Here is a 14,341-nt window from a genome sequence, read left to right as displayed (position 1 = left end):
ACCTGAATAGAATGGAATTTGTTTCAAAATTAGATGCCAAACAGCATTAATGGGGGTGTCAAAATCTGGCCCAAAACACATTACTGATATGCCATATGCAGTTGTCTTAATCTGTTTTTGACATTACTGTTAAAGAGAAGTATAAACAAAATATTGCTATCAATGCGTTTTTCTTTTATATTTTATAGGCCTGAATAACTTGATTTCCTTGCTGGACACTTCCACTGATGTTAGGGTTTTCCTGAACTGCATGTCTTCAAATCTTCAAGCTTTTGTCATTCAGGTACAAAATTATTTAAAATTATTTAACACATTATTTTAAAAAAAGGGGGAAAAAACAACCACACCATTTATCTTATGTTTGTTTGTTTTTTATGTTACAATAAAGTTAGTTGTTACTATGCTTGCCAGTAGTTTGTAGCTGTGGTTTTGCATAGAATTGGAGACCTGGAAGAGCCCTCGAGAGGTCATTGAATCTAGTCCCCTGCACTCATGGCAGAGCCAGGCACCATGTAGACCATCCCTGACAGGTGTGTGTCTAATCTGCTCTTACATATCTCCAAAGATGGAGATTCCACAACCTCCATAGACAATTTATTCCAGTGTTTAACCACAGTTAGGAATTCTTCTGAATGTCCCACCTAATTCTCCCTTGCTGCAATTTAAACCTATTGCTTCTTGTCCTATCCTGAGAGGCAAACCAATACCCAAAGTAGACTATCAAGATTACATAAATGATTTACAGAAGGAAAAGTATTGTCAGACAAAGTTCCACCTTTGCATTAGGGATCTCAAAGTGTACTCGACTATAGCATTAACTGATAAGCCTTCCTTCCTTTGTTGCCTCTATCAGAGACAGCAGGGTGGGAGAGCGGGAGCTGGTGCCCATTAGGAGCTGGCTGAAAAGCAGGCTCTTCACAAGCACCAGATCCGCATGCCCCCCTCCCTCAGAGACAGCAGTGTGACGGGTGAAGGGGGTAGGCTGGAGCCGATACACATGAAAAGCCAGCTTTTAAGCCAGCATCCTGCGCATATTGGCTCTGCGGACCCGCCTGCCCTCACCCTTGTTGCCTCCTATAGATACGGGCTGGTGCAGCAGGAACTGTGCTGGGGGGGGGGAGCCATCTTAAAAGCCAGTTTCCCCCAGCACCAGCTCTGCAGTGTCACCTTCTCCCCCCATACTGATGCCTCTGTCAGCAACCTCTGAGCACCCCACAGATAAGAGTCTGCTGCTACTCTGCACTGCCCAGTCTGCAAGAAGAGCTGGATTTTAAACGGGCTCCCCTCATGAACTGGGTCCACGTGCAGCTTGTAGGAAAGTAGTTTCTCCTACTAAACTAACTTGCCTATAAAAATGGATGTAACTGTCTTCAGATAGGCCATATTTCTTCCCTTGCCTTTCAGTATTTCTTCCTGTGGTGGATCAGAATTATCAGCAGCTGCAGTGATGTTGGTAGTTTGGACTACTTGGGATTTTAAATGGTGTTAACATTTTTTGCTCCTTGGAAGGAGCCGGGGAAGTTGTCCTCCCCTTTAATTAATTATTCCTTATTAGTTACTGCTGGATTTTTTTTAAAAGTAATAATAGTATGTTGTACTTCTATAATGTCTTCCCTCGAGGATCTCAAACTGCTTGTACTGTTTTTATTTCTGTATACAAATTGCATGCAAAGTTGTCATCGCTACATGTACACTTTTTATTTGACTTGATCATGAATCAAGTCATTTTCTATTTACAGCCAAGCAAGAATAAAGAAGAGTTTAGAAAACTAGCAGCTAACTTCCAACTGAGATGGAACTTTCTCTTAACTGCAGTAAGCAAAGCTATGACATTATGCCATACAGAGAGCTTTGGTAAGTAAAAGGTTTTGGTTTTTTCTATACTCCATGCTGCAATGGACATAGGACCACATCCTTTTCCCCTTTGTGTCAGGAAAAACAATGACACTCTCATTGGCATTGAATCCTAAACATCCAGCTAGCCCTTAATTTCAGGACACTAAAGCCTGGTCTTGGCTTCCTTCAAACATAAGTGCAAGATGAAGGAGAAGCACTGAAAGGTTTTTAACAATTCACTTGACTTGCTATCCACACATGATATTTGTTTCAGGAGGGCAATTCTGTAATCCTTGTGTGATGGAACCCCTCCTCCCCAATGCTTTATGAAATGAGCTTATGGACACAAATATACATAACTCGAAGATGCTTGGGACAAATTGCTTCATGTAACCTATCAATCTTAACATCTTAATCCACTGGGTCTATACTTTTTTTGGTGTATGAATCATGTTTGTGCGTAAAATTAGATCTGTGGAGTATGGAATGGTTTATGACTTTATGTGTGTAAATGGAAAGCTATCAAGGGTGTTACCCTCAATATCTAGATGATCAACTGTAAACAATCTCCTTTGTCCTTAAGTCTTAGCAGTGGTTGAGCTGAGGAGGTCACATGTTCACCCCAGCTGGAAGGGTAGACTGTAGATTAGAAACAGAATTCCCACACAGAGGGAATCTTTAAAAAGAATAGGAAACTAGCAGGTGGGGTCTTTGGCTGGAACACCCAGGGGAGTGAACCAGAGGCCCCGGGGGGAAGAGATTTCCCTGGTTGGAAGACTGAGCTGGAAAAGGAACAATTATAGGGTAAGTTTGTAATTAGTTTGTATTGAGGTTTTAGTGTTAGAATTAGCTAAGCATTTTCTGTTACTTTTAATCTGTAATCTACTTTGCTCTGCCTGTTCTCACTTATAACCACTTAAGTACAAGCAGTAGGATTTAATAAAAATCACTTTTACTTACTATCAAGCCCAGAGTAAATAATTATTACCTGGGGAAGCAACCAGTGTGTATATTCCCCTTTCCTTGTTAAAAGGGGCTTCCCCAAATAATTTTTGGGGGGTTCTGATCCTCTTTGGGGAGTTGTATCCCAGGAAGCTGGGCCCTAAACTACATTTTCCTTGGATCTGAAGAGATTCAATGTCTGTACTGCTCCTTGGGGGTGGACAGATGAGGCGTAGAAAGGATGTTATGCACCCAGGAGCAAAGGCAAAATTTGTCTCCCCCTCCCCCTACTTCCACGCAGCAGGGCCCCGAACCTGGCACACAGCTGAGCCTGACCCTGGGAGGAGGGGGGGAAGCTTGTACCACATCTTCCCCGCCCCCTCCAGTTTGAGGCTGGGCCCCCGCACGTGTCATGGCTCCTTCCCCACTCTGGCATGATAAATGCAGAAGTGGGGGCCAGCAAGTGTACCCCAAAGCCTTATCTACCAGGCTTTGGTATAAAACTTCCCCCCAAGATCTTAAAAACCTAGATCTTGGGAATAAAACTTCCGCTGCCACCACCCAAATGTTGATAAAGAAATCAGGGGAAAGATCATTTGGGAAATCTTACCCCTAAAATAAAAATCAAGGCACACAATTAACCACTGCCAGGTTAATAAAAAGAAAAGAAAGAACTTTTATTATTACAACAATTTCCTGTTGCAACCATAATGACTAGATAGGGAGGTAACAAAATATACTCATGGAGAAACTCCATGGGCCTAGAACTTAGTTACCAAGAAAAGCCAAAACATCTTTTACACAGTACCAGATCTCAGATCCCATACCCAATCCTTAAAACAATAAAACCTAACGAAACTGCCTAAACTTTACCCTACTTACAGAAAATGAAGAATGGTGTCTTGGAGAGAGAGAGAGACATGCTTGTCCCTCTCTGTAGTTGTAGAGAACTCCCTCAGAGACAAAAGGACAAAGAAAAAAAACCCAAATTCCTTTGTCCCAGTTTGAAAAGTCCCACCTACTTTCCTATTGGTCACTCCACCTGGCTAGGTGTAGTTAACCCCTTAATCCCCAGGCTGCTGGCTAACCCTCATAATCATGACAACACGCACTAACCTACTGGTAGAGATGGAGGGTTGGGTTGGGGGCGGAGAGGCAGGGAGGAGGCTCCAGCCAGCAGCAAGTGGAGTAGGAGCAGGCGAGCCAAGGGGTGAGAGGGGAAGCAGAGGGGGACTAAATTGGTGCCCCCCTAATGTGGGGTCCAGGGGCAACTGCCTCTTCCCACCCTCCTCACTACGCCACTGGTGGGCAGTGATCTCAGCTTTGTGCTTTGGCTGGGGGAGACCAGACAGCTGGCCCAGCAAGACTAAGTGGCAAGAATCGCCAGAGAGCAGGAAGGTAAGCGTCAGTGGCTTTATCAGCACTACAGGAAGCACCCCGAAGGGGTCTTCTGTGACCGCACCCTGTCACCTTGTTTAATTAAAACTCCTTAGCCCATCTTCCTGGGGATTGTATTGTCTTCTACAGTGGAAATATGCAGAGATGATCTCAAAGAAGAAAAAAATGGCTACCTGCCTTATTCATAGCATTTTTAAGGCCAGAAGGGATTACTGTGATCACCTAGTCTGCCCATCTGCACAACACATCACACACTTCCTTGAATTAAAAAAAAAACGTTAAAAACGTTCAAAACAATGAATGGTCCTGCAGCAACTTAGAGACTAACCAGAAAATATATATAGTATCATGAGCACAACCCACTTCTTCAGATGAATTAAATTGTTGTGAGCAAGACACGAGAAGTCATTCCGCTCAACTCTGCACTGATTAGGCATCAGTTGGAGTATTGTGTCCAATTCTGGGCACCACATTTCAAGAAAGATGTGGAGAAATTGGAGAAGGTTCAGAGAAGAGCAACAAGAATGATTAAAGATCTAGAGAACATGACCTATGAAGGAAGACTGAAAGAATTGGGCTTGTTTAGTTTGGAAAAGAGAAGATTGAGGGGGGACATGATAGCGGTTTTGAGGTATCTAAAAGGGTGTCACAAAGGAGGAGGGAGAAAACTTGTTCTTCCTGGCCTCTAAGGATAGAAGCAGCAGCAGTGGGCTTAAACTGCAGCAAGGGAGGTTTAGGTTGGACATTAGGAAGAAGTTCCTAACTGTCAGGGTAGTCAAACACTGGAATAAATTGCCCAGAGAGGTTGTGGAATCTCCATCTCTGGAGATATTTAAGAGCAGGTTAGATAAATGTCTATCGGGGATGGTCTAGACAGTACTGGGTCCTGCCATGAGGGCAGGGGACTGGACTCGATGACCTCGAGGTCCCTTCCAGTCCTAGTATTCTATGATTCTAATTTGAGTCCCATAGTTGTGATTGAACTAGGGCTGTCGATTAACGTGCGTTAACGCCTGTGATTGATGCAGGGCATAACTAACATGTTAATTTTTTTAATGCACATTCATCTCAGGCGCTTCTGCAGCACTGCCCCTTTGCCTTCTGTGGCAGCGTTTCAAAGGGGCAGCACTGCACTGAGCCCAGGGTCGGCTGAAGTCTTATAATTGTTTAACAGTGCGATTAATCATGATTAATTTTTTTAATCACTTGACAGCCCTAGATTGAACTAGAATATATCTTTTAGAAAAGCATCCAATCTTGATTTAGAAATTTCTAGTCATGCAGAATCCACCAAAGCAGTAGGTAAATCATTCGTACAGAAACATTGTTTGAGCCGCAACCCATTTTCTGTCAGTAGGGTTTTTTGTTTGAGTAGGATGGGAATTATTAATCAGTGTGACCAGGCAACATGGGTGATGGGAAGTTGTTAACCCTTGCAATAAGGAAAATGGACAATTGCTCTGTCCCATATTGCTAGAATAAGGAGGTTCCCTTTTAGCCCATGTTTAAAATCCGTACTTAGTGCATACTCTGCCTGGATGTTGTTGAACAGACACACAGTTCAAAATTTCTTATTCACTGAGTCCTATGCTCCAAATCCTATTAATATAATGATACCACGTATTTTACAAAGGAAGATGTGCCTGGTTAGGATGCATATTTATATGGAAGTGATGATGTTGCAAGTGATTTTTGTTGTTTAAACCTAGGATCCTGGCATTTGTTTAATTTGCTACTTTTGGAATATGCTATTCACATTCTCCAGTCCCATATAGAAGAGGAAGGAGATGGAACTCTCTCAGGAATGCAGCAAAAAGATTCATTTACCCAGCTAGCTCATGAACCTACTCACCTCTGGGACAATTTTTCTGCTGAGCAGTTTCAAGCCAGAGCCCCAGAGCCAACTCATGTAACTCTGACACAGAGCCAGAGTGATGTTAATTTAAACAGCATTATTCTCAGGGTCCTGAGCTGTCTGGTAGACTCAGCCACAGGCAACAAGGTAAAATTAACAATACACTTAAAAAAATAGGATTAATTTTCAAAGCTCAAATGAAAGAAATGAGGGTGTATGTGAATGTGTACTGAACATTTAAGGGTAATATAAATGAGATTGTACATATGGCATAGTTTTTAGATTTCTTCTTCATATACAGGCAGTCCCTGGGTTATGTACAAGATAGGGACTGTAGGTTTGTTCTTAAGTTGAATTTGTATGTAAGTCGGAACTGGTACATATTGTAGGGGAAACTCTACCCAAACATTTCTCCAGAGCTCAGTTTTATTCTCCCACACCTCACTTCCCTCAGTCCTTTAGTCTCAAGCTGAGGTGTCTGAGAAAAGCCGTTCTGCATCTCTCTGGTCTGCTGGGGAAGAGGGGGCGCTAGCTTCGCGTCTCCCTGGTCTGCTGGGGGGGAAGCAGCTAGTGTGGGGTTGCATCACCCTGTTTGTAAGTAGGGATCCGATGTAAGTCAGATCCATGTAACCCGGGGACTGCCTGTACTGGCAACATACATCTTAAATCTTCCTAGAAAGCAGAAGCTAGTGGAGCTGGACACATGTTAAGAGCACTGAGATTCAGACCTGTAGTTATAATATAAGTTGTACCCTGACTTCTCTCTAGTTCCTTTGTTGACAACATAATCTGCCAAGATTTGTGGCCTTACATGTCTCCAGTGACAAGAGTGGAAAGGGACTGGATTGCGACCAGGGTCACTGCTCCTTGGAATCAGAACATTCAGTGTTACAAGTGTGCACGGGCATGGCCTCAAAGTGACATCAGAATCTGCATTCTATCAAGTGCAGCACAACACCACTCAACCCAGGAATCTCATCTCTACTAGCCACTCTGCTCATCTGCCTGCCCCTCCTTCAGTCTCCAGAGCCTTACCTTCTCCTTCCACTTTATCCTTCACTTTCTCTATGCTTTTCCCTTAAGCCACTCTATTCTTCATTTCCCTGCCTTCTTCCTCTCTGCTCCTACTTTCACAACTCCCCTTGTCCCAACTCTATTACTCCCTCAGAAATAAATCACTTTAGAATGCAAGTTCTGATGACACTGGACCAGAAGAAACAGGATTTGTAAAGCTGCTTCTGGTTCACTGCTGCCACTGTTACCAGAACAACAGGGGAGCTGGGGCTTTTGGAACTCCACCCCAAGAAAAAGCTGTAAGGATGAGCCAGAAAGCAGTGGTGTGTGGTGAGTAATGCTGGTACTTCATGTCTCTAGCACAGCCAGACTTCTTGACATAATCTAGTCTTCTTCCACCTCACCTACTCTAGATCCCTCCTTCTGGGTTTCTAATACCTTCATCCATCATTTCTAGCCAAGTTATTGCTGCCAAAATATCCTTCCTCATTCATTCTCTCAAACGTATCATCCTCTTTGTGAGTCACTTGTCTGGTTTCTTGTTCCTCTGAATATCATAGGTAAATTTCTTGCCTTTGCCTGCCAAACCCTGTCTTATGCTGCCTCTGCAGATATCGCTGAGTTAGTCACCTTTTGCCTTTCCCATTCCACTCTGCCAACACTAATCTCCATACTTTTCATCTTCATTCCTCACAAGCATCTCTGTGCTTTCTTCCAAGCAGCCTAGTATGCTTGGAAAACCTGTTTGTCACACCTCCACTAGGGATGTAAGTGACTAGTCAAGTAAGAACATAAGAACGGCCATACTGGGTCAGACCAAAGGTCCATCTAGCCCAGTATCCTGTCTGCCGACAGTGGCCAACACCAGGTGCCCCAGAGAGGGTGGACCGAAGACAATGATCAAGCGATTTGTCTCCTGCCATCCCTCTCCAGCCTCTGACAGACAGAGGCCAAGGACACCATTTTATCCCCCGGCTAATAGCCTTTTATGGACCTAACCTCCATGAAATTATCTAGCTTCTCTTTAAACTCTGTTATAGTCCTAGCCTTCACAGCCTCCTCTGGCAAGGAGTTCCACAGGTTGACTACACGCTGTGTGAAGAAGAACTTTCTTTTATTAGTTTTAAACCTGCTACCCATTAATTTTGTTTGGTGTCCTTTAGTTCTTTTATTTAGGGAACTAATAAATAACTTTTCTTTATCCGCCCTCTCCACACCACTCATGATTTTATAGACCTCTATCATATCCCCCCCCTCACTCTCCTCTTTTCTAAACTGAAAAGTCCCAGTCGCTTTAACCTCTCCTCATATAGGACCCGTTCCAAACCCCTAATCATTTTAGTTGCCCTTCTCTGAACCCTTTCCAAGGCCAAAATATCTTTTTTGAGGTGAGGAGACCACATCTGTACACAGTATTCAAGATGTGGGCGTACCATAGTTTTATACAAGGGCAGTAAGATATTCTGGGTCTTTCTATCCCTTTCCTAATAATTCCTAGCATCCTATTTGCCTTTTTGACCGCCACTGCACACTGTGTGGAAGTTTTCAGAGAACTGTCCACGATAACTCCAAGATCTTTCCTGATTTGTCATAGCCAATTAGCCCCCATCATACTGTACGTGTAGTTGGGGTTATTTTTCCCCCCGATGTGCATTACTTTACACTTATCCACATTAAATTTCATTTGCCATTTTGTTGCCCAATCACTCAGTTTGGTGAGATCTTCTTGGAGTCCCTCACAGTCTGCTTCTGTCTTGACTATCCTAAACAGTTTTGTATCATCTGCAAACTTTACTACTCCACTGCTTACCCCTTTCTCCAGATCATTTATGAATAAGTTGAAAAGGATTGGTCCCAGGACTGACCCTTGGGGGACACCACAAGTTACCCCTCTCCAATCTGAAAATTTACCATTTATTCCTACCCTTTGTTTCCTGTCTTTTAACCAGTTCAGTCCAAGAAAGGACCTTCCCTCTTATCCCATGGCCATGTAATTTACACAAGAGCCTTTGGTGAGGGACCTTGTCAAAGGCTTTCTGAAAATCCAAGTATACTAGATCTACTGGATCCCCCTTGTCCGCATGTTTGTCAACCCCTTCAAAGAAGTCTAACAGATTAGTAAGGCAGGATTTCCCTTTACAGAAACCATGTTGACTTTTGTCCAACAAATTATGTTCTTCTACATGCTTCACAATTTTATTCTTTACTGTTGTTTCGACTAATTTGCCTGGTGACTCGAATAGTCACTTCTCCCCCCCCCCCCACCTCACTGCCTCTATCAGAGAGAAACAGCAAGTGGGGGGGAGCAGGAGTCGGTGCTGGCAAGAGCTAGCTTAAAATCCAGTTACCCCCCAGCACTGCCTTTGTGGGGAAAGGGGCAGGGGTGCAGTGGGGAAATGGCGGCGCTTCCGCCTTCAAAAGCAGAAGTGTTGTGGGGAGCCTAGGGCAAGCTGGGGACTCAAGCAGTCCCCCACTGGCCCTGCACACTCTGCTTTTAAAATGTACAAGAGAGACTCTTTTACATTTTAAAAGTAGGGAGCATGGGGCCAGTGGGGGACTGCTTGAGTCCCCCGCTGGCCATGCTCCCCACATCATTTTCACCTTTGAAATGTAGCAATAACCAGCCAGGCTCTTGCTACATTTCAAAGGTGGAGGCAGTCTTATTGACTAATCGAACAGTCGATGCAAATTACATTGACTATTTGATTAGTTAACTAATCTAAAATTAACATCCTTAACCTCCACCCTCATCTCCTTGAAGTCGCTGCAGAAAACAGAGTTCTGTTGTGAAGCTTACAAGAAATGGAAGGAAGGAGTGATAATAGCCATCAATAAAAACCCTTGAATCAGAACCACCAATATGTATCTTATGCCTTACAGAGTAACTCTACAATATTATCATCACTCTTGGTCTTCCTCTTTCATCCCATGTCTGTTTATGACCCTCACTTGCTGCTTCGTGTTGAATGTTGACTACACTTCTTGGCGCAGAGACTGTGGTTTATTGCTCTTTTGAAGGGCCCAGCACAGTTCTCAATGCATAAACATCATTCATAATCATCATCATCTGGAAAATGGGTAAATATCAAGTTGCTGACATCTCAGTGTAGCATTTAACAAAACTGGGTCCATGGACATGGACAAGATGGTAGATGAAATTCCACATAGTCAAATACAAAGCAATGCACATTGGTAAGAATAATTCAGACTGATCATACAAACTGATGGGTTCTGAACCAGCTGTAATGTAATAATGTGGAGCCCAGAGAAAGTTGAGTGGCTCTTTTTTTCTTATTATAGCACTTGCACCATCTTTCCCTCAGTACATGCAATGTACATTCATCCATAAAAGCCCAGTCTACACACTCTCCCTCTTTGTTCACATTACCAAATTAAAATCCCATTCAATCGCATGCCTGCAGTGGGTTTATCTGTAGATACCATGCTGTAGTCACTTACAAACAATACACTGTAAGTCACAGAAAAGAGATCTAGGTATCTCATACCTCAATGGACAACAATGGCAAAAGAACAAACCAAATGCTTTGATTTGTGTGGCAGAGCTCCAGCTATTCCCCATGGTTCTCGCACTAATGGTGGATAGTGTTAACCTCAGAGGCTCGCTGTGGCCCTCCACATGGCCTTTCTCTTTACCAGAGGCAGGAGCAAAAGCAGCCATACTCATCACAGGCTAGTTCATAAGTCTGGGGTAAAATCCCCTCTGGGAGTCATGATCTCTCTGCTCAAGAGAGAGGTTGAGATGTTGTGGGGAACCCAGGCCCACCCCCTATTCTGGGTTCCAGCCCTGGGACCCTAAGGCAGTGACAACAGGAAGAGTTACTGCCTCTCCAACCTGACAACTTTTCCCTGGCCACTTCCCCAAGCAGTCCATCCCAGAACCTTTCCTTTGGTACCTCCACATCAGTCCTCCACTCTTCTACACACTTCCTCCTTCCTGACCTTAACTCATTTCCTTCCCCCTTTCTTGCCTGGGGGAGCCCTTTTAAAGCAGCACCAAAGGCCTTAATTGGCTGCAGGTGTCATCAGATTGTATCTTCTAGCAAGCTCTAATTGACCACAGGTGTCTTCCTGATTATGCTGCAGTTAGGTTTGGCTTCTTTTACTCAGGGAACAGAAAGCAATACACCCAAGCCCCAGCATGTCTTCCCTCCATCAGTGTGCAGCAGCCATCTAGTTTGGGTCTGTCACATTTGTTAAATAGAAAAATTAAGGAAATAATTAACTGCATTGTATAAATCAGTGTTGTGTGCTCATCTCAAATATTCTATCAAAAAGATATAAATACAGAAAAAATGTGTTGAGATGATTAGAGACAGGATAAAGACCTGGTCCCAAAGAAATCAGGGACAAGAGTCCTGTTGACTTTAATGAGACTAAGATTTCACTCTAAAGAGTTATGCCATGTGAGCAAAGATTGAAAGGACTGTGGTTATTTATTTTGAGGGGAAAAAAAAGAAGCGTGGATATGACAGGGCATATCAAATAATACATTATTTTATTGCAGGCTAGCCTGGTGATTCTGTTAAACATATCCTACACAATGAGGAAACTTGATGAAATGAGAAAATAAACAATTTGGGGCACAGTCCTGCAAGCAATTCTGCAGATAAATAATCTCACTGAATTCAACAATGCTAATCATGTGCCCAAAGTTATTTACAGGCATAATAATACCTAATACTTACATAGCATTTTGCCTCAGTACAGCAGAAAGCATTCCACTATCTATATTGTGACTAGCCTTACAACACACCTGTGAGGCAGGGCAATACAATTATACCCATTTTACAGTTGGGAGAACTGAGCCACTTAGAGGCTTAGTGACTTACCCAGGGTCTCACAGGAAGATGATGGCAGAGCAAGGACTCACTTCTGGGTCTCCCATGTCCTAGTCTAGTGCCATAATCACTGGATCATCCTTCTTCTAAACATAAGCATTTGCATGAGCAGGCCCTTGACACAGATAACAGAAAACTCTTTTTATTCAGTAGCAGAAGGATCCGATATATAATCTCTTCACAATGATAATATTTATACTTCCATGTTTTATTTGCAGCTCATCCAGGTCATTTTGGAAGACAAAGCCACTAAAAGTTCAGTTAAACTAAATCTTCCAGTTGGGAAGGAAGCACTTGTTACTCTAAAAGATGGACAGAAATTTATTATTCGCACCTGTGATGCACAGCAAAGTTGCACTAGTGTTTGTTTCAGGAAAATCCAAACAGATGTATAAGAATTGTTCAGAAGCGATTTATTTTATTTACCTGTATGCTTAATATAGATTTAATTTTTTTTTCATTTTTCTGTGAAATGAAAGGGCTTTTTAAAATATTTTTAAATATTAGCTACAGAATTGTGTTAAAGTATTTATTTAAAGCTTTTATGTATTTAACTGTTTGGCTTATTTGAGTAAATATGTAAGAAAGCCTAACATGGAATGTTTCAGCCTGCTTTGTTTTTGTTCTTCTCTGTTTCTTGTAGTTCTGTCATCAATAATGTTAAAGACCTACCTGAAACCATAATGCCATAAAACCCCAAAGGGAAGCATAGAATGGACTATTAACCATATCAAAATGCTTCGTTGCGTCTACAATATTGACTCCAGAGTTCAAGCTGCTGTTTTGGCTTTGACGTGTCCTGTTATGTTAGGTGTGTCAGGTTATACGGAGCTCAGCTCTGATCTCAGATCCATTTGCCATGGATCTTTGAAAAATTCCTGCCGAGCTTTGCATTTCTGCAGAATACTGTGAAGTCAGCATCTCCCATGCAATGCTATTAGTTAAGACAGAATAGGCCCTATATAATTGATTCTCCCATATGTCTGACACAAAATTGTTTCAACTTGCTATATGACTACAACACAAGCCTAAGTATCCAGAAAATATTAGGAAGTACTGGAAATAAATGTGCATAGAATTTGTAGTATTCTACAGGATACTACATTTATACCACATAAACATTTACTTTGGGAGACCGATTAGCTGTGATGTGGGCAACACTTGGGAATTAGTGGCTTCAATAGTTTCAAGAAGCATTACTACAGGAAACAGGAGTGCTGGAACAACTTGTACAGGGAGGGGTGCTGAAAGCCATTGAACCAAACTGTAAACACTCTATATCAGGGGTGGGCAATCATTTTTGATGGGGGGGGCAGTCCAAGATTTTAGAAAGTGGTCGAGGGATGCACTCTTCCATGATATTAATGGAGGAGGTGGGTCTGGGATGGAGACTGAGTGCAGAAGGGAGCTTGGGATGTGATTGGGGTGCAGGAGGAAAAGTGGGGTTTGGGATGGAGTTTGGGTAAGGGAGGCAGTTGTGACCTAGGGCAGGGGACTGGGGTGCACAGGTTTGGTTTGTGACCTAGGGGAGGGGACTGGGGTGTGGGAGTTTGGGTTGTAACCTAGAATAGGAGGGGATTGTGGTCTGAGGCAGGGGATTAGAGTGCCAGATCTGGGGAAGGGGTATGGGTGCAGGAGGGGGGCAGAGGGTATGGGTGTTGAGTGTGGGGGGTAGAGGGTTGGGGAAGAAAGGGCCTGGGTGCCAGAGGCAGGCTCTCACCTGGAGACTTACCAGCCAGCAGCCCAAACAGCCTGCCTGCCTGCCTGCAGAGGTAAATGCTTACAGAGCTTAAAAGGTTTCTTAGCCATGTGCTAGTGTGAATAATTGAGCCAGAGGGGAGAGGGGCATGGTGCTTTGTGTGCTGCCTATTATTCATACAGGCAGCTGGCCAATGGGATTGTGCTGGGGACAGGAGTTACACCTGAAGCCTCTCTCCTCCCCTCCAGGCTCACAGATTTTAGAGAGAAATGGCCTTATAGCTGCTTTTCTGAGTGGGCTGCGGGACAATTAGGGGAGTCTGCCCGGATCCGGTGGCTTGGCGGGCCTTATCTGGTCCGCAGGCCGTATTTTGCCCAGGCCTGCTCTATATAATGGAAACCACTTCAAGCCATGAGGTGCTGCAGCACCTCCCAAAGCCCTAATTCTAGCCCCTATGCCAGGAAGTTGATCCCGCCATGTAGAATGTAATTCACTATTGAAAGAAATTGGGAGGCAGGAGAAGGATACTTGATTGGAGGTCCCCTGATGTTCCCTTTTTCCACTTTTGGAAATTTCTTTCATCTGCCTCCAAGTGGTTCTCAGCTCAGCCATTGGGAGGAAACTCAAAAGTGAGGAGGATAGGCAGATAGCCTGACATTTTAACTTTTCCATAAAAATATCTTACTATTCAGTTAACATATACTAGCAGAAAATGTGTGTGGAGCTCTGGCAAACACT

General features: G+C 43.4%; 1 protein-coding gene across 2 annotated transcripts in view; it reads left to right on the top strand.

The window, feature by feature from the left end:
- RFX8 (regulatory factor X8) overlaps positions 1 to 12,497 on the top strand; it is a 66,997-nt gene extending 54,500 nt beyond the window's left edge. For both annotated transcript variants that reach the window (XM_075917233.1, XM_075917242.1), the window contains 4 exons: positions 189 to 283; positions 1,740 to 1,854; positions 5,886 to 6,178; positions 12,123 to 12,497. In XM_075917233.1, the coding sequence (XP_075773348.1) occupies positions 189 to 283; positions 1,740 to 1,854; positions 5,886 to 6,178; positions 12,123 to 12,299 (680 nt within the window). In that variant the 3' untranslated portion in view covers positions 12,300 to 12,497. The remainder of the gene's footprint in view (positions 1 to 188; positions 284 to 1,739; positions 1,855 to 5,885; positions 6,179 to 12,122) is intronic.
- Positions 12,498 to 14,341: the final 1,844 nt, after the last annotated feature.

Source organism: Pelodiscus sinensis, chromosome 1 (assembly GCF_049634645.1).
Source record: "Pelodiscus sinensis isolate JC-2024 chromosome 1, ASM4963464v1, whole genome shotgun sequence".
Classification (NCBI taxonomy): Eukaryota; Metazoa; Chordata; order Testudines; family Trionychidae; genus Pelodiscus; species Pelodiscus sinensis.
The sequence above is the reverse complement of the archived record's forward strand: the minus strand, read 5'-3'. Positions and strand labels throughout refer to the sequence as shown.